Genomic DNA, 21628 nt, shown 5'->3' on the forward strand with positions numbered 1-21628 from the left:
TGTTCCATGATCATCAGTAACAAAAAAAAAAAAAAAAACCAAAAAAAAAAAAAAAAAAAAAAAAAAGGCCTGTCTGTGGTCTGTTTTGGGTGGAGATCAACAGAGCACACAAGCATTAAGACTACTGCATTGTAATGCCTCTAGTGGTAGGCCTTTAACTTATGGGGCAGAGAAACCAAACAACAAATAGCTCTAACAATCTAGGATTGATCAATAAACACTAGTAACTAATAAAGTCCTGAACCTTTCACATTCCCTCTGTGAAGGTAGCAATTTGCCACTGAACAAGATGAGCAATTAACATGGGGCAAATGCATTTGCACAGGAAAAGCCTTGTATTATGGAGAAAAAATCCAAACAAATAAACGAACGAGCCAGCAGGATTCTTGCTATACTACCTTCAGAAAAGCCGATTTTGCCCTTTCTTCCAAAAGCTAATGTTAGGCCTTGTTTAAATTGCCTAGGAGACCCGACAGAGACAGCGCATCCCATCTTCAGGGATCTCTGCATATCAGTTCAGTTATCCTACAACAGTTTGTATGGGATATGGCTGATAGCCTGAGGAAATCTGGTATAGCAGCTGCTAATCCACAGACCCTCTGTGCATGCCACAGTGTGCTTATGGATGCTCACATCTCTCTTATTTCTTTCCATGTACTAAGCTGGGGAGGTTTGTCTTGAGGGTTGGCTATCCCCTTCTTTGTGTAAGTGAGCCCTTCACAGTGACTGCATTCTTTGCAGCATTTATACAGTGATAGGGGAGGTATATTTGGGTTGAGAGCTTCACAGAAATTCCTATGAGTGAAGCACTTCCTCTTGGTTCTTGTCATTCTTGTTCTGGTATGTTAGTACACTGCAAAAGTACCTGGGAATAAACTATTCCTCTAAGTGAAACATCATTTTGATTATTACTGACATTGGTGCTCATTAAAATACATAAGTGAAACACTGCCTTTCTGTAGACACTGAAAGCTATTTCATGTTACTTGAAGGGGAATACAAATGAATAGGACTGCATCAACTTTAGTTAAAAGGGAAAAGTGTTCTAAGAAACTGAAATTTGGACTCTAGATCAGTAAGCAATTGAGGTTTGTCATTTACTTCTTTTCCGTCTCTTTTTTGTTTTTCATCTCTGATTTCTGATTTTTTAGGTATGTGTACATGGAGGAATGGAGACAGAGCATGTTTACTTTATCTCTTGTACAATTAATAATACAAATCTCTATTCAGAGGAAACAAGATCTAATAAATGTAAACAACAGAGTTTTTTCTTTTTGTTACTATTGTCTTTACCTATTTATTCTTTTTGACTGATCTCCATATGAAAAAGGCCTTTTTTTTTTCAACCATTATCTGTGTCAGCTGTAACCCACATCAGTGCATCTTAATGGTTGCCTCCTATCTCTTAAGGTGTTTAACACATTTTCCCTTCCATTGTATTGCTGCTGAAATATGACCTGCTGCTGTTTAAATAATATAATTTAATGATTTCACATTTTCAGCTATGCAAGACTTCCTTTCAGCAGTGAAGTCTTTCACTAGTGATTGAGAGAGATAGTTTGTTCTCATTTCTTTCACAACTCAAGATTGAGAAAGTTTGACTTGTAAATAAATTATTGACATCCACTTAAGGAGCAGTACAATGGGTAGTGGAAATAAAATACACAAAGTTTCAGTGCCATGAGGCTACACTCTCCAGCTTGTTGATTTCTTTCAAGGTTCCAGTGTCTCTTTGTATTGGCATATATATCTAAAACACTGGTGTGCCGTTGCTATGTGCTAAAATATATTTGAATCAGTCCTTTACAGAGAGATTCAGATTGTTATCCATGGTGAGTGAGTGTCCAGTAGTGAGTTGACAGAAAACCCTGTCATTTTCTAATTTCAAACACATATGCTATACTAAAAGAATAGCTAAAATACATTAACTTTTTACCTAAAACTGCCCTGGTTGTCTTGGAAAAGAGACTTAAAAGTGAGGCCAGCTATTAACAACTCCCCAGGACTGGAATGCCTTCCTGTTTTTCAGTTATTTCAACAGGAAATTCACAGGGTTAAAATACTACAAAGAAAACAAGTCAGAAAAAACTCAACCCCCCACCCAAAAGGTTTCTTGTTTAGCTATACAGAAATATTACATTGAGATATAAAAATCAGATGGGCTTAAGGAGAGAAATGTCTTTTCATGAATATCAGCTCCCAGGCATTACAGAATACTCCAAGATTAACCAACTAAGAGAAGGATAACTAAATTTTAAAAAGAAGAACATAGGCCTCCTAAACCTGAGCAAAATTTGACCTTGCAAAAAAGGTGCAAAAACTGAAATAGTTCAGCACATAGAAAAGTTTCCTGAAGGCAGGAAGATGAGTGCTTACAACCACCAGTTTGGATGATTCAGAGGGAGGCTGTCAGACTACTTTCTGCATTAAGTCAATGAAGACAGGCCAGGCAGCAATGGACTAAGAGCAGAAGACAGGAAACACACCCTCTTGTAGGGTACCTGCCTCACTTTTTCCATTTTCACAACCTCACCATTGTACACCTGCAAAATTTTAGGGAAGCATGGCTATGTTGCACCTGTATTTCTAAGAAATTATGAGGGCAAAGCAGATGTATAGGTTTCTTAGGACAATTTTTTTCATAGATAGTTTTAAAACTTTTATCTGCAACGCTTTTAGTGGATTATACTAAAAAGTTATTATTGTTGATTTTACTGTTTTCTTCAAAGAACTGTTGGTGGAAAGTCAAAATTCCACAGGTGTTATGTTCAGGGATTTCCGTTTTCACCAAGGTAGATAGTTTAAGTCTGCAAGCCTCTTTCATCTCAGTAAACTGTATTATTTTCATATTAGTTGTGCATATGAAATTTGCTTACTTGAAGTCAGGGGAAACAAAATTTCCTAACTTTCACAGCAATAATTCACCTGCATTCCTTCTGTTCACATACATGTGATGAATTTGCTCAGGGAACAAATATAATATACCAGTGTGCATGGCAAATGACAGGGTGTAATGAACAGAAAATAATCATGTATGCAGAAAAGATGTTTTGGAAGAGGTTTGATCTAAACCTCTTTTCACTTACAGCAGTGAAATTCCTATCATCTTAGTGGTGGATCAAGACCATATAGCAACTGAAAAAGTTAACACAAACACATTTTGGGGAAAAATGTTTTTTAGAGGTAACTGGCAAACGAAGAACAGGCAATATACTAGGTTATACTGTGTGAACAATCATTAATTACTCCATTTTAAAATAAACTTTTTTTCTCATTTTATGTACTTGACATACCTCCTCTGTGATTCCTGAATGCTCTTTTCACAAACAAGTATTTTCATTGTTTTATCTATGCACTCTGAGGTCTCATGCTTATCACCCTGAATCAGACCTGAAAGTTCCTGAGAAGAAAACCATCTAAACATGTATATGGAGCACAAAAAAGATAGTGGAATTACTCCCTTGATCAACATTCAGTATGAATTCAAGTACTCTGTCAGACCAGAACTTTTCTGAATTCAAACATTATTCAAAAAGTTTTCGGGGGTCCTTTGAGTCACCTAGCTGGGTCTAGTTTAGGGTAGTTTGTGATTAAGAGTTTTAGAAGTTTACTTACAAGAGAAGAAACACAGAAGACCCAGCTCACAGGAGCTGTGGACGTCTATGCTTGACCTCACTGAAAATTCAAGGACAGCAGGTGTGATGACAGGAGTATTAAGACAGGTTGCAAAACAGCATGAAAACATGTCCTCCCACTATCTAAGTTGATCATGCTGCAGTGAGGTTAAGAGATGGAAGCAGATGATTATGGCCTGATTTCGCCAAAAGAGCAGGAGCTACCAAACTGTGTTGAAGCATGGGCTTTTATGAGTATACCTATAATAATGTCTACAAACCAGAATGAACATTCTGTGATTATTTTCAACCAATCACAAAAAAAAACCCAAAAACCCAGGGACCAGAAGTCAGTCAGGTTCAATGGAACTGATGATACCACACAACACTCTCACCTGATTCCTATCTTCATTCACGCATGCATTGGACAGTGGGCTACAGAACAAGCAATAGCAATTTACAGCTGTGATTCAGGATGGTTGGAGCTATCTTGACCAGGTTACTTTGCTGCCTTGTGTATCAATTTCACTTCCAAAAACTCAGGGCAGGCAGTAACCCTTCTACTTGCTCAGAAGATCAGGAAGGAAGGGAAGAGAAGACAACAAACAGAAACACAACTAAATAAATTCATGAGATGTTCACTGTTCCTTTCAGATACATTATGGAAGGTGTGATTGTGTTCACAGACAGGGAACTGAACCTGCTGCTCCTGCAAGTCCCTATTTGAACCTAGGCTCCTATCTACCAGTAAAGATTATAAAGGAAACCTTTTCATCTTGTAAGGTCATTGCTTGCAAAATTTATTTGGCAGCAAAGTTAAGTCTTTTAGCTAGCAATTAGACATCCATGGCTAAACTAAAGAGCAAAGGTTGCCTGGCTTAATCCTTACCCTCCAGCTTTGCAACACAGGGTGAATAAATGACGTAAGAACTGCACAAGCTTATTTTTATTTATAATACTACATACCCAGCAACTCTAACCTGGAGCACTCTAGAGTAGAAGGATACATTTTTATAATGCCTGTTTCTTCATTAAGATTTCATCATCCACCTACGCTAAAAAGCTACTTCCCCTTCACTTTGTTATATCTGCTTTTACCCGCTCCTGTTCTTGCATTATTTTTTTAATCTCCCATTCCTACTTTACATGCACTCTCAAATTTTAAACAAGCAAAATTTGTGCATTAGTGTGTCCTTTTCATCTATCATTTATGAATGACAGGTTCTTTGGTGCAGCTTAATGGTATGAGAGAGACATTATTTTAAACATTAAAGTGAAAACCATTTACAACTATGATAAGAGAGGTCTGTTGACATTAAACTTTAAAACATGCACAAGGTAAAGGCAAGTAGTTGCTCCAACAGGTGAGAGTACTATGCATGCACTTTGTAAGAGAGTTTGTTCAACACAAGAGCTGTCTCTTTGTTTTCTCTGTTTGACAACCTGTAGGATCTGGTGCTTCAAACAATGCAACTGGGTATCAGCAGCCACCAGAGTCTGATCACTAAAAGGTATTTAGGGCACAGAGGAGAGGATTAATTTTTTTAAAAAATTGCCATTTTGTTAGAGGAAAATATTTCATACCATTTACATTGGAAAGAAATAACAACAAACAAACAAACAAATAAATCTAAACAGTTAAAGCTTTTGTTTTACACTTCCTGCTCACACCTTTATCACTTTCACACTGGACTATCACTTCCTTTACTGTCCTCTACAGTCATCTTCCTAACTATACAATTATGTTGTAAGATATTGGTTAACACTTATCTTGCTATATTTTGTTTAGTTTTGTTTTGTTCATCAGCAACTGCATTCTGAGAAACATCAGCATAGTAAATAGGAATAGTAAATAGATAAATCTTATTTTATACCATATGTACTTGGATTCAGTACTATTCCTAACAGTGTTAGACACATTGACTGAACAGGGAAGAAAAATGATCTTACAGAACTGCTCTCAGTCTCATTTAGACAGCAGGGAAAATGTAGCAGATCCGTCAGGGTAGAACTGTTGCAAACATGGTGCAGCTCAGACAATACAGAGGATACCTACAGAGATTAACTTTTCCCTAGTTACTTTGGTGTCATGCAACTCTCTCAACAACTTGAAAGAGGATGGCAGAACCTTACTGATAAAGCAGACCTCCCACAACAAGAATGAAAACATATCTGGGGCATGGATGACAGATGATAAAACTGATTTTATTGTAAATATTTTAAAAAGTTATTTTCATGCAATACAGTATTTTTAGTTGCCTCTATTCATACAGCTGCTTTAATGAGCAGTGGTGAAACAAGTTGTGTGTTGCAGTCAACTTGTTTGGAGGAAAAGGGTCATACCATCAGAGGGACCTCAACAGGCTTGAGATGTGGGCTGAGGCAAACCTCATGAAGTTCAACAAAGCAAAGCACAAAGTCCTACACCTGGGTGACTGCAATCCCAGACACACCAATGGGTTGGGCAGAGAAGTGAATGAGAGCAGCCCTGCTGAGAAAGACCTGGGAGTGACAAGTGATGAAAGACTCCACATGAGCCAGCTGTGTGTGCACACAGCCCAGAAAGCCAATTGAATCCTGGGCTGCAGCACAAGGAATGTGGCCAGCAGGTGAAAGGAGATGATTCTTTCTGCCCTTCTACTCTGCTCACATGTGATCCCCTTGGAGTACTGTGCACAATTCTGGCATCCTCAACATAAGAAAAACATGGATCTATTGGAGCAAGTCCAGGGGAGAGCCATGAAGTTTGTAAGAGGACTAGAGAACCTCCCCTATGAACACAGGCTGAGAAAGTGGGGGCTTTCTGGAGGAGAGACAACCACATGAAGACTTATGGCAAACTTCCAGCATCTGAAGAGGTTATACAGGAAAGATGGAGAGGGACTCCTCATCAGGAACTGTAGTCATAGTACAAGGAATAATAGGTACAAATTGAAAGAGGGAAGATATAGGTTAGCTATTAGGAAGAAAGTTTTCACTGTGGGGTAATAAGACAGTGGAAAATGTTTCCAGGGAGGTTGCCCCAACCTTGAAGGTTAGATAAGACATTGAGCAACCTGGGGAAGGTGTCTCTGCCCATGGCAGGTAGGGTTGGGATTAAATGATCTATAAAGTCCATTCCAAAGTCTTAATATTCTATGATTCTATTATTCTATGGTTTGAAATTTTAAAGTGATCTATGAGTAGAGAACATTGATCATTGATGACAGAAAATCCTAATGAGTCATTCAAGTTGTTTACCTTATTGACCCATAGAATGTAAGACCCAACCTCCAATACGTTTTTATAAAAAGGGAGATGGCCCTTAAGTATCTCTCAAGCATTCAAAAACAATTCACTTATTGCTTTTCAATATTCATGGAGAGCAATATTTAATTTGAAAAAAAGATCACTCAGTTTAAAAGAAAGACATGGCATAAAACAGGTGAAAGAACCTGTTAGAAAAATTACGAACATGACTTACCTTGTAGATTTTGCAATGGCAAAGTCATGATGCCTCCTGCTGCAGCTGCTGCTACCAGTCCTTGGATGTTGGTGAGATTTGCTGTAGGCAGAGTCAGGACAAGTCCTTGTTGGCCCCCCAGCTGCCCAGCCATGTTGAAAGGAATAAGGATTGGCTGATTCAGGGCTGGAGTGCCTCCTGGCATCACCCCTGCTACTGCTGAGGCTAACTGTTGGGCTGTCAGTAGTGGCTGTAAGAAACCACAGACACAAACCTATTTTACTTTGTGTAGCTCAGTATTACACACTTACAACCCTTCTGGCTTGAGATCTTTTCATGTTCCATTACAGACATGCACTGCTTCCAGTATCTGAAAGCACACATTTTCACCAACACAGAAAGGTCTAACAAACAAGACAGTCTGAAACTGTAAGCCTCAGTCAAATAGCATAATAGCAATCCCAGCTGAATCTAGACTGGAAAATTCATTACATATACACAACAGATAATTTATGAGCACATGACCTAACTCCAGCTTAGTCTACAAGTAGCTAAATGCCAACATTTGCCAAAAATTCTTGGTTGTAGACTGATTGATAACAGCAGAAAACATTACAGTGACAACTACTAGAAGCTTTGTGGAGCAAGCCTGTCCTGGGAAGTGGAAGAATAATGAGTATCTTCTTAGAGTATAGTTGAACTTGGATAAAATTGTGAAGTGAGATAGGAAATATTTTAAAATATTATAAAGTGTCATACAACTATGTTTACACTCTGCTCTAAAGAAAAATATCTGGCATAAAATATTATGAAATACCTTTACTAATACAGGAGACCTGTGTGACAGACAACTGTCAGAGACAATAAAACTGCATTAAAATTGCACAAGCTTTTTAATATTAAATTATTATATTAATTTTAGAAGTACTTTACATATGAAATTAAAATATTTTAACTTCCTTAATATGTAAAACTTCTTAGGTTTTATTTTAGAAAAGCATACAAAATCTAATCTTGCCAAACTTGACTTTTAAAATATGCATGATACATGTTCCCCTTTTGTAACACTGAATACAGCCAAGGAGAATCACATATTCTGCAGTACACAGATCAAAGATGATCAATCACAGCTATTTATTTTTCATCAAATTGTACATCTCGATTAGTTAAAAGGAAAGACACTGACCTGAGGCCCAACAGGGAATGCAGGATGGGACTGACTGGGTTGGTGCGGGTCGGCTGGGCTTGTATCAGGCAGCACTGTGTTTCCTCTGGCCTCTGAAATCCAGAGAACAGATTGACTTTAATATCAAGCCTGGGGACTGCCACATTACCTTCTAGTCTGATGTCACATAACATGAAGCTGAAAATGATATGTTAAAGTGCTTTATCAATAACTCAAGCACTCAAATCGCTTATCAGCTGCATAAATTATGCTAATGTTCATTCAGACCAGCCAACTCATTCAAAGAGTTACAGAAATCTGACAGCAGTGAAACTGAAGCTATCATCAACCCAGCTAATGTGGGTTGCATTATACATCAATTTACATACAGTACATGAGCACTCCATGCGTGTGGGAGCAGCATTTTTATACGCTTAGGTGAGCATCAGCCATTGCAATTTCTGAAAGCAAAAATTATCTGAAAAATAATCAAGTCACATCTACTTTCTATCTTAATAAAGAATTTTCTTTTGTCAGTTACTGAGGCAGCAAAGGTTCTACTAGGCAGAATAAAAGGGCACTATGAAAACTGAAAACTGGTGTGCTTTCATATGAACGCTTGTTTTTTAAATCGCAGGTGGAGGATGAGCAAAATTCCATGAAACCAAGGATTTTCAGCAATTATTGAGATGATCAATATCCAACAATTGAACTATATGCTGGGCACTAATGACTTTCTAAGCATAGAACACAGTCCAGCCCTACTAGATTTTGCTGAAGTCTGCAATACAGATTTGAAAGGGAGGAAGAGAAATGAAAACATCCTATCAGTTGTAAGAAAGTACCAAGATGTTCTCAAAAGTACATTCCAATCCTCCATTTCCTCTGGGTGAAGGACTCAACTGATTCCCAATTTTTCAGTGCTGATGGCATGATCAGGCGCACATTGATTTTTGAGGTTTTAAGAAAGACAGCAAGCATCAAATGTAGCTGCAAGAGTACTATGGTCTCTTATAAAGAAAACCCTGGCAATGGCATCAGGTTTCCTGGTTGATACATTATCTCCTATTTTGTTTTTTTTTTTCTGATGAGTGGTTGAAATTCCATTTTAAGTAAACATTAACAAGATGCTCTTTTCTAATGTTTGTACTGTGAATAGCAAGATAATTCAGAAACAGTTTCTTGGCACACCCTTGTGCTGTAAGGAAAAATGATACCATTCTGTCATAAATTTTAAAGAGGGTATTATAAGCTCATTTAAAACAAATTCCTTTATATATTCTCCAAGGGGAACAACTTATAAATAATGGAAATGTGAAAGAAAAACCACCTTCACCACATTAAGGTTCAAATAAAATTGACTGCTACATATTATTCAATTGACTTCCATCTCTACAGCAAGTTGTCAATCATAACAGCATTTTAGAATTGGATTAAACAATAAATGTGCAGAGTTATTACACAGAAATCTGGAAATCTGATTAATTTGTAATATCTTTGTGTGGTCTCAAAAAATTCAGAAATGGACATTGCTCTGGGAATACTTAAAAATGGTATATTGAAATATCTGATTTGGAGCTAATAAAAACATACAAACTTGCTCGCATTTTATAAAGTGAATTCTACAAAAATCTGTTTGCCATTTTGTCATTTAATAATGAGACTAAGCTGACCTACTGTAATCAGTGAAGATTCCAACAATTGCCTAGTAACGTGCAAAAAGAGACACAGTCACTACATTTTTTAATCTGCAATTTACTCATTCAAGTTAAATGAAAAGAGAAAATATGTAACTAGATATACAAGATTCAGTGAAAAATCTTTCTTTCAAATGCATAACAATCCTAGTGCTGATACCATCCCGAAGACCTTTGGGTCTAACAGGATTTCCCCTGTATTATTTCCTCCTATACAAAATAAAGCACTATGTTACTAAACATAATTTTTGCTTTGATAATTTCCACATACTGTTACGGTCTTTGTTTTTTTTCATCTTCACAGCTGTATGTATAAAGTGATATTAGATCAGAGGCTCAATACCAATGAAGATATCACTCCTAATTAAGGTCAAATCTTATAAATCAATTTTTTAAACTTCATTTTAAGGGCTGAGAATTTTGTCATTGTGTGTGATTTAATAAATATTAAAAAACAAGCTCTTGATAATATGTCAAATCATTAAATCATTCTAGGAAATCTTTGGGAAAAGAACAAAACCAAAGTCATTAGAATTAGATTTTATTGCAATTTTTTATACATTGAGCTCTCAGAAAATATGTATGAAGTTCTGAAGTAATATGCCTATGTTTTAGTATTCTTTTTTCCCATGGTGCCTATCCAAAGAACCACTGATTTACATTATCTGTAGCATAAAGGTTTTTCAGTATTTGATCACACAATCTTTATGTAACACAAGTTGGTTGTACAGGACCATCAAGCCAAAATTAATTACACTTCCTTTTTCATTGTACTAATTCAAATCACTTAGGATTCCTTTCCTGTCACACAGATATTCAGCACAGATTTCCTTTTTTTTAAATTTCAGTGCTCAAATGCTCTGCCTGCTGCTTCTAATTTAGGTCCCATAGGATGCAGTCATCTCAGGAAAACAGCACACACTTTCATGTATTCTTACATGGCATTCCATACGAAATTATCAATCCTGTATTCTCTGACTGAAATTCTCAGGTCTCTCCTGCCCCTTCTAATCTATCTGCTATAACAGACACTCAAGAGCCAAGAAAATGTACAAGAGTATCTGCCTGCTGCGCTGACACTTAGTACAGTCAAGCAAGAATTTCAGGGTTAAGGTCTGTTGCATCACACAGTGACAGCACTTTTTCCTTGCTGTACGCTGCATTCACTGACACACATAGGTCAACACTCCAAAGAAGGAAAGGCAGAGCACAAAACATTGCTAGAAGGCTACTTTTTTATTTTCTGCCTTATTATTATATATTTCTGATTGGGGGGATTCCCCTGAATTTCAGAGCAGTCGGGGAGCTCCATCTATTTCTGATTTCTCTACTATTTCTGCTCAGAGATTCATTGCTAGGAATTTAGAAAAATGCCTTCATTAAGACCAACTGCCCTAAACTGGCAGCACACAATCCTCTACACTGTTTCTTGCTGCTGTTTTACTGAGTTTATTTGGGAGTTGATTAGTTCCAGGTGTTGGAAGGACCTCTGCAGGTAAATTATTCCCTTGTCCAAATTCCACTCATCACTAATAAAAATGGACTATCAAAATCTAGCCTAGATTTTCCAATTGTTCAGATCCAAGTTACTCCTGTTACCTCCTGTTAGGTTATTCTGCTTAGCCTTCTGTCAGTGAGGGGGTCTGTCAGCAAGGAACCAGGATTTATAACAATCCCTATGCAATTGGGGAATTACCAAGCAGCACCTTCTCTGTTTGCAACTAAGTTTTGCAGAAATTCTACTCTCATTATGACCCCAACTGCTGGTGCACAAAGGGCAAGGGGAAGGCAGTAGCAGGGTTACTACTCTGAAAAGAGAGCCAATTCTCCTTAGCATTGTTTGCCTAGGCAGGGTTTTTATAACTAAGTGCTGACAGCACAGTCTAAGTCAACGGGTCTGCTCGGTAGTAGTAGCCATATGAACAGACAGGAGTGCCACTGCCTAGTACTGCCATGACTGTAGACAAGACTTTAATATTTAATAAGCAGTATTCATCATAAAGTAAGTATTCATCATTATGATGTGATTCATCATAAATTAATTATAAATTATATAATACATACATTCACCTCTCATCCCACCAAGGGACTGGAAGGGCATGACACAATAAAAAACTGAAATGCACTGTAAACACTGTAAAATAGAATTTATTCTTAAAATATTATTTAAAATTAAGTAAAGTAAAACAAAAGCAATCTTCTTCTCCCATTATCAAAATGAGAAAAATAATCCTACAAACCCAGTGAAAAGCCATGTTGTACAATATCTGGTTTAGAAAAGAGAAAACAAGAGATACATCAGAAGAAGAAAAGAAATTCCACATCTCAAGGCCACCAAGCTTCATACAAAATTTCAGCTGTAAATGTACTGGTTATAAAATGTTTCCATAGTTTGCTTCAATTTCATTTCTTACACATTTTCAGCTACACAACAGGTAACTCAGTTTTTAGTGTCTCCCAGTGCCTTGTGAAGGTGAGAATGCTTTGATCCCCCACTTTAGAACTAATGTGGAAAAGACACTCCAATATGGATTCTCAAATAAGCATAATTCAGCTGATCTCCTCAGCTCTAGATCGACTGCTCAGGAAGGCATGGGTCAAAACACAAAACTGCTCTGCAACTCCTTGGCTGCTCCAGGGGTACAGCAGTCCTGACAAGGTGAACTTGCACATGCTCCCCAGCACCCTCACTTGTATGCAATGCCTGTCCCAGCTGCCCTTGCCTCACCTGGTCTCTGATGGCTGCAGGGAACCTGCAGCTGACTGGAAAATGTTGAGAAACAGCATCACAGGATGGAGTGCATTAAACTGGTACATCCAGCTCTACTCTTCTGTGCATCTGTGCTTGTAGCCTCCTAAAAGGCATGATGCACCTTGGCATCTCTTCTCAAACTCTGCACCAAAACTCACTCAAAGCCAAAGCTCATACCAAAGCATAGGACTAATCTCAGTAGATGACCTGGATATTGATAACTTCCTCATGGTCTTCATGAATGAATTCAATATGTCTCATATTTGTATCAAAACCAGGGAGACACTGGACCACTTCTCCTTAGCACTCAATGTTTTGAAAAATAAGCTGGATCAAATTCAATAATACCAGATTTTCAGTAATCAAAAAATCCTTCTGAGATTTTAGAAAATTTTTCAAATGCATTAATATTAATAAAATAACACATTTTAAGCAACAGTTCATATTAAATCTTTAGCTAGTTCCAAAATGCAACATTAAATTACTTGTATTTATCTCTCAGCAACCATAACAATAAGAAATCAAAAGCAGACTTTTTTCTTACTCATTGAGACAACTCACATTAAAGATATAGCTTTAAAAATTAAATCATGATAGTAAAAATATTATCTGTGAGAAAAAGTCTTACCTGTTAAAATCTAATAAAGAAAACAATCTGAGCAAATCTGAGCTGCATTTGGATCATAATCATGAGAAAAAAAGTTTAAGGAAATTAAGTAGACCAATTAATATAATAATATTCAAATTATCAGGTATGGTGTATGAAAGTCCATCATCTCTGATTAAAGTAACTCAGCTCTTCACTAAATGAAACCTTATCTCTCAGCAATTATATCAAGAGCAATCTTGCTGAACAAAATTTAATAACTGAAAGAAAAAGACTTAACTGATAAAGAAAAAAATATAACATTCCCTCCAAACAATCTTCATTCTGCCAAAAACCAACACATTCTGGCTCCTAATTTCACTATTTTCATTTTCCTGTTGCATCAGAGTTTGGACATGTCAGGATGAAGCACGCACAAATTACCACATTGTAAAAACATAGTAATCAGATTGTTACACAAAATTTCATGAACACACCTAAATTTTTCAATACTTGCAGGAGACAAAATTGATATTTTATGTTGATTCCATTTTACATTGGTATTGTCCTCTGGTAATCAGAGGAGATATTCTTGTTACCTCAGCAAAGAAAATCAATCTCATAAATTATATTAAAATAATGATTCTCCCACTGAAAGGTATGAATTTATGCTTAGACCTTTCATATTTAGTTTGTTAGACAGTTGTCTCCTTCCAGACCATGACCAAGATGTGGCACACAATTCATTCCTTTGGATTGTATAAAATTTCCCTAGGTAGCAGGTTATCACACAGATGATTAAGAATTTCACCCTTTTCTGCTAACCTGTATTTCAGATTTTAAGTTTTTATTTTTAGGCAGTAATTTCACCCTCACAAAGAAATACAAACAAGTGTGTAGAATTCTGGATGTGTGCAGATTACTACCAGCACCTGTTCACTCTGAAACCTAATAAAACTGCAATGTCGATGTTATGATTTTACTGTTCAATCATTTCAGCAGAACATACAAATGCTGTGCACATCATCTACAATGTTAGATTGTGTCAACTTACATAGCTTTCATTCTTAATTTTCTCCTCCCTATGTACAAAACCCTTCTAGTTTACCTTTGAAAATGCTTGTGGTGTGATAAGGAAATGGTATATTGATTTACCATATTGACATATATGTCAGTGCAATATCCTATATAGAAGAGCTAAAAATCCTGCACTGAAAATGCATTGAATTAGACAGCAGTATGAATAGAGCAGATTTGCTTCACTGAGTGTATCATTCAGTACTTAAGTAAGGAAAACACCACAGTTTTATACTTATCTGAAATTGCCTCACAGTTGCTACTGCAAAGCTACTAAAATCATCTGGAGAGCTCAGAGTCATTCTGCCAGCAGAGTATAGAATGCTGTCTTTGCCTGGTCCCTGGGGATATTTCCTCCTAAAGGATCTTCTTCCATAAGGCACATGCAGTAGCTGAAATCACTGTGCTCATTACTGCCATGCACAGAGCTTGGTTTGTACTTACGCACCTGCATGCTTCTGGATTAGGACGGATAACATTAAAATTCCATGACTCTTTATAAAGAAAATCAGACTATTAAAGTGATTCATGTTATAGAGGACTTCTGCTGGGCAACCATGGATTATAATTATCACCTAACAAAAATCTACCATATCAAGGCACAAAATCACAAATAACTCAAAATCTCTGTTCTCCCAAGAGCCTTAAATTTTCTTCTTTCCCATCTTTATTTTTGCTCCTCTTTCATTGTCTCATCATTTCCTTTTTGTTTTTTCTGTAAGTGAAGTTTTTCTTATTAGTACCTATATGACTATTCTTCCCCTTCAAATACCTCATGTGAGAAAAAAAGTGTTGCAATTGCAGAAAAGATTAAGGGATATAAATGCAAAAGTATGTTCTTTATTCAAAACACACTCATTCTACTTTTCTTCACCCACTAAGTACAGTACATAAAAATCCCTTATTAGTGGTACATACATTTTTTATGAGTTGGACCCTTCATATTGAGAGTTCTAGTTCCCTGTATGCTGTATGAATTAGCACAAATATTAAGGGCACAAAGAGCCTATCAGTCTTCTCTGAATTCATACAACATTTTATACTCAGTATTTGCTGACAGTGCTGGTGAATGTGATGATGATAAAGGTTACTTAACAGAAGATGGATAGTTGAATTCATTATTATTTCATGTTGGGCAGCTGATCCCTAGCTCAGAAGGGTAGGATGCTTCTCTAAATTAAACTTTCCTTTCTCTCCCTCCCTGGAAGTTTACTGAATGCCAAAGAGTGAGCACATTAAAGACCATCTATTTTGGAACAACTTTACAGTTTGCCATCTTTACAGCTATCTTAGATTTCTTCAGGATTTTTTACAGTGCCTACCTATGCGTACTAGTTTCATTCCTAACAGGGAAGAGGGCAAGCTTTCCATCAAAAGCCCAACTTGCCAACACTCACCGTCCCCACCTGGCTTCTGTACCCTTCCCCCAAATAAGCCAGACTATAAAGATATCTTATAATGATATATATTGCCATTTGCCTGGGGAATCCTGCACAGTTACTTAATATGTGTTTGGCTGCTGGCACTACAGCATACTGAAAGGCAGGCAATACGTGTGGATGATCTCTGGTGCACAGTAATTCAGGTTTCTGGGTGGAAGAAAAGTGTATATATAAAATACATATTTTGCTATTTACAAGTTACGTTGATAGACTAATTTCAACAGAGAGGGCACCGGTAGGTGGCCAATGACAGAAATTCAGCTCATTACTTTGACAAAGACAGGAAAGAAAAAGCTGTAAGGGGGGAAGCAGATGAACCTAGTATTCTGTCAGTCCTATGAGAGCCTGTTTAAAAATTCAAATCACCTAGTTTGGTGAGAGAAGAATATCCAGTACGGGAATGAAGTATTCAATTAAACCTAGTAAAAGCACCTCACAGCAGTGTTCAGCAAAGTGCACCCCATAACATATGTTAACACCTACTGGAGCAATCTGACCAGCAAGTAGGGTAAAGCAACAGTGGTTTATCACTGCTGCTACTGAGTTCATTGTTTCATCCCTGTGGTGTCTTTAACAATTTTACACTCTCTGCTGTGGTCTTTACACGGCCCTGTGGGGCAGCTCCATCAAGTGTCTCATTACAGGTTGTTCAGCTGTTCAGACTTTATTGAGACTCTTGAAAGAGGTGTCCCACAGAGTGTAGGAGTCCAGTTGAGATCCAGGAGGAAACCTTAACAGTGGCAGCAACTCTCTATGCAGGAGATCACACTCCTAGATACAACTGCATCACAAAAGTGGTAAGTCTTCATTATAAATCTATTTAGCTGCACATGTATCTTCAGAAATTTCCAACTACAAAAATACAACCGCCTTTCAAAAGCAACTGACGCCATTTGATATCTGCAACAAGTTCTCATGATGTGGCTCAGCAGGGTGAGACATTATTTCAAATCCAAGTGTTGGCTGGAAGCTGCAGAACTTATGCTATGCATGCCTCCAGATCTCATAAATCCTGAACTGAATTAACTTCTTTTTCTTTATTATTGTCTGAAATCGGTTGTAGTGCCTGTTAACAATTTTGCCAGGAGCTTTTGCCACTTCATATTTATGTTTTTAAAGAGGATTCAGTCTTACAACCAGGTCTTGAAAAGTTTGTCAAGCCATCACTTGTCAAACCAAGTTTAAACCACACACCAAGACGTTTTGGTTTGCACTCCTCTCTGCCCCTTCAATCCTCCCTCCTCCATAGATCAAAAGCTAAAAATATAAAAAGTATCAAAAATACTAGTAGCCAACATCATCACAGTATCTGGTTTTGAGGAGGTATTTGCCAGTCAATTGTAATAAACCACTCAGCAGCAGCCACTAAAATAGTCTTTTCTACACTGATAATACCCCAAAATATATCACCATAGAAATAACAAAGTGGTTGACAAACATTCAGACACTGTTACTGTAACAGGTTTATCTTGCCTTTATGTGAGTCAAACTCTCACTGGATTATAAATATGTTGGACTAGTTTCCTAGGAAAGGTTTAAGAATGCAGCACGGGTTAAAAAAGCTTTATATGTAAGGTGCATACATTCCAGCACAGCTGAATTTCATTAAAGATCTCTTGGTTAGAAATGTCTTGTCCTGGCAAGACCTCTTTGTAACAACATGCCATGAAGGAAGCAAAAAAGCAAGAAGAATCCATACAACTTAGCTTTGCCAAAATAGCAAGTGTCAGACAACTTGCTTCCAATAGGGCTCTGCAACACATCCTAACAGGATTAAATTTTATGAAATAAAAGGTTTCTTATCCATGCAAATGCTTGTTTTCATATATATACACATGCCTCTCTCTATATAGATACATAATTTAAACAAATCAGTTTCCTACATCACTTTCATTTTTATATTACTGTTCTGTTTATTTTTTCAGCATTACAGTAACTGAAAAATAACTACTGGTAAAAGATGCTATTAATTTAAGTACATTTGTAGTATGTTATGTCACTAATAGACTTGGATAACACTATTTCTTTATCCTTTTTACAAAGCATTATTTTATTGTCCTCCTAATTTCCATGATTTTACTTGCACTTAAAGTTAAATGAGGGCTTTGCAGAATTCTATTATATTATTGTCTTGTCATTATTCTAACTGCATTACACAACAACACAAAACCAGCATCAGCTTCCATTTGTCATATTACTTACTCTGAGGATTTTGTCAGATCTCAGACTATGTGTATATGCCTACTAAACATTGTTTGGTGTCGGGCAAAAGGTAATCACTGATTCCTTCTAAAAATGTTTTTAAAGAAAACATTCTGTAACTATTGTGTAAGAGCTCTGGCATCTGACTTAGATGCATCTAGCCCTTTAGAAGAACCTAGCTACATTTACAAAATATAAAGATAACATTTACAAAATATAAACATAACATGTACACATAGACAAACAGATTTGAACTTCTTTGTCCATACTCCCACCTGAGCTGACAGAAGCCAGTCTTGGTGTGGAAGCCACACAGTTAAGCTCACATGGTGCTCTACAAGTGCACCCTGTGCACCTCTCTAACACAGCTATGTTGCTTCTCTGCCCAGAGAAGCTGTCTAATGTCTGGCTACAAATGGAGCACAGAGAAGCTGGAGGAAAAAGAGAACCTTGGGTCCACCTTTCCTACAAGTCAGATCCTTCAGTAGCCAAAAGCCAGTTTAGCACACCTGATGTGATTTATGAATTGCATTGCTGGTGCCTTCCCTATATCTTTTAGTGTGCCCAGCTTTGAGGGTATGCAAAAGATAGCCAGGGCTAGTTTGAAATTGTCAACACGTCCACTGTCTGTTCCTTACAGTTGTCATAAATTAAAAGAAAATCAGTTGTTAATCTCGCAAGAGGAAGACAGGCTCATGCTCAACCATTTCCTGTGGGACCTTCACCAGCTCTTTTCATCTCACAGGCAGAGTGTTGTTGGGCTGTGGGAGCGTAAAAAAACCCTATACCAAAGGAACACATCAATTGGAGTGGCAAATGTTGCCAGCATGCTGCTTCCTCCAGTCACAGAAAGCAGGATGCAATAATTTATATTTCAGTCATTGTGAAGAACACAGCTTGTATGTGCTAATGTATACCTTGGACATGGATTGTTACAATAGCAGGGATTTTACTTAATGGTATTCTAATGACTTTCCTCCAAAGAGCATTTGTGGATACCACAACTCCCTAAGTGGTAACAATTGATAAACATCAGCTTGAGAAATGCAGGTCTATATTATTTATGAAACTGCAATTCTTCTGTAAATAACCGAGTTGTTTAAATAATATGTATCTATGTAATTGAGTCTTCTGTATACAAATAAATAGGGTTTTATTGCAATGTCAGAAGTTAACAAACCAGTCAATAAAATCAATGACTCACTTTTTCTTGCTTATATATCTAACTTTTCTCCACCTTTCCAATGTTCTGTGTTTCTTCTGGTTACATAATAAAACTCTGAAGGATATATAGCTCTTGTGATACTGTTCAGTAAATAGTGATCGGAAGACTGAAGAAACACCACCTTAGTGATTTGATATTCTTCCTATTTATTGTGTTCTGTAACATATATCTCACTGGTACAAACCAGGGAGAAAGAAACTCTCTTGATCTATACATCAGAGTACTATAGATTTTTAACGTGAATGATAATATTAGTGCCTAAGTAAATTAGGCTCATATTGATACATTTAGCTAAAACTTCTCCAGGCTTGGATTACATTATCATATAACCATTTTTAAAATAGCACTGCCATATTGTAATACTAAGCTGCTTATTCCTGTGTGATTAAGGTTTTGTCAGCATTTCCATGATGCTTCACATTTTTCAAATATTTATAACTCAGCCGTAAAATTTACTTTGGCCTGAAATTTGGTGAACCAGAAGTACAATTCTACAAATCATTACTCAAGAAAGTTGTCCATTCTATTTCAGTCAGTGTTTCCATTAGCTGAGTTCTGCCAGATTACAAGTCAAGGTCAAGGTTTATGAGTCTGGTTGTTTTCTTTTCTTAATGAAAAGTAGATTGGGTCCTTTTAAAAATATTCTTTAAAGAAAAAAAATTACATGGAAGAGCTGTGAAACAAGGTATGATTTTGTAATATGATTAGGTCCCCAACTCAAAAATCCTTGTTTTTAGTATTTCAAAGAAAAAAAATTAATAGCAAAGCTGCTGGAATGTAAAAAGTAGCCATGGGGCAAATACACTAAATTTCATTCCACTAATTAAATTTTCTTGTGGGTTTTCATCTGGGATCTAGCACACCTCCTAAACAGTGTAAAATTGGGAGGGCTCCAAACGAGCCATTCTCATCTATCAAGAATATAAACATGCTCACAAAAGCTATCTTATTATGTATGCTCCATACAGGCTCCTTATTCAAAAATATTTTAACAGATGTCATGCTGGATAAATATAATGGCTCATCTGAGGCTTAGAAACACTTTACGCACAGTAGAAACAAATTTGGGCAGCATTTTTCAAATTGAGTTAAGTCCTTAATGCACACCCACAGGCTTACTTAGACTTATAGATACAATATCTTTTTCTTTCATTCTCCTTAGCTAGCTGAGCACGTGATCTGTTATCAACAAAAATTTTCCTGGTCTTATGCTGCTGTCTTGGTTCACTGCTGAAATACATCCTAACTCTTCATTTGGCTTGTGGATGAATTTCTGTGAAGCACTGGATGCAGGACAATTGCAAACCCTTTCTGCACGGCTCCAGCAGCTTATAGATTACCTGCAGAGAAACACAGGAGGTGCCTGTTTTACAACAGCATCCTCTGAATCCTTTCTTTTTGAAAAATGACCACAGACAAGGCTTGCCCAAAACAGCAGAGTAGCAATACGTTCCTACTCTTTGTTTACCTACACTTGTGAGCAGTCTATTGAAATAAACTTGAGCATGAGGCACTCTTTATGAGTATTCTTTATGCTCCTGGGTAAGACAGTCCTGTGGATGGTAGTGTGGTACTCCGCAGGTCTTAGAGTGGTTGCAAGACTTTGCAAGGTTTCTAAAGGCTTCATAAGAATTTAAATATTTTCTTTAAGTTTACGCAGTTTTGTTTGGTATTAAAAAACCTGGCTTGGAAGCCGCACAGCTGCAAGTAGATACTTATATATATTGTGAACAGCATGAAAATTCCTTTCATGGCAGTTACTTTCTTCTCCATAACTTTCATTTGATGTCATATAGCAACACTGAGACAAATTGTAGTAGTAAGATTGTGGCTTTCTGTTTTGTATTAAAGAAGGTTTCCTTAAAGTATTCTGACTTCTGCAAAGTTTTAGATCTTAAGCACTGGGTTATATGACAGTGGGTGTGTCTTGACTTTTCAGAATGGCATAATGGTTGTGTTGTGTCATATGCTAGGGCTGGAGATTATCATAGGCATGCAGAGGCAAGCAGGAATGCTGTGCCTTCTCAGGGGAGCCTGTGCTCCAGGTGGAGTCTCAAAGAACAATCCTTACTTATACATCCATGCTGGGACACCTTAGCAGCAGCTCTGGCAGTTCAGCTGTTCTGAAATACCAGTGGGCTAAGCAGGAGAGCACTGCAGTGGTGCAAGGGATCAAGCAGCACAAATATCAAACATGTGGCTTCTCGTAAGCCACAAGCAGCAGACCTAAAAGTCAGATGGAGAGCACGGTGAATGTGAGTTCATCTAGCAGCATGTCAGTCAGTGCTTGCTGGTTTTAGTAGGCATTGATGTTTTTGCATCAGGCTTTCTAGGGATAGCTCCCCAAAATATTAGGCCACCATCAAGTAAGGTGGGGTCACTGCTGACTTTTTTGAGCTTTCTATACACTGTACCCACAGCAGCAG

At 37.2% G+C, this 21628-nt stretch overlaps 1 protein-coding gene across 1 annotated transcript in view; it reads right to left on the reverse strand.

The window, feature by feature from the left end:
• Positions 1–21628, reverse strand: part of POU6F2 (POU class 6 homeobox 2) — a 256644-nt gene that overhangs the window by 174281 nt on the left and 60735 nt on the right. The window contains exons 2-3 of the mRNA XM_066323042.1: positions 8243–8334; positions 7078–7306 (exon numbers count right to left, since the gene is read on the reverse strand). Coding sequence (XP_066179139.1) covers positions 7078–7306; positions 8243–8334 — 321 coding nt within the window. The remainder of the gene's footprint in view (positions 1–7077; positions 7307–8242; positions 8335–21628) is intronic.

Source organism: Sylvia atricapilla, chromosome 1 (genome assembly GCF_009819655.1).
Source record: "Sylvia atricapilla isolate bSylAtr1 chromosome 1, bSylAtr1.pri, whole genome shotgun sequence".
In the NCBI taxonomy this organism is placed as follows: domain Eukaryota; kingdom Metazoa; phylum Chordata; class Aves; order Passeriformes; family Sylviidae; genus Sylvia; species Sylvia atricapilla.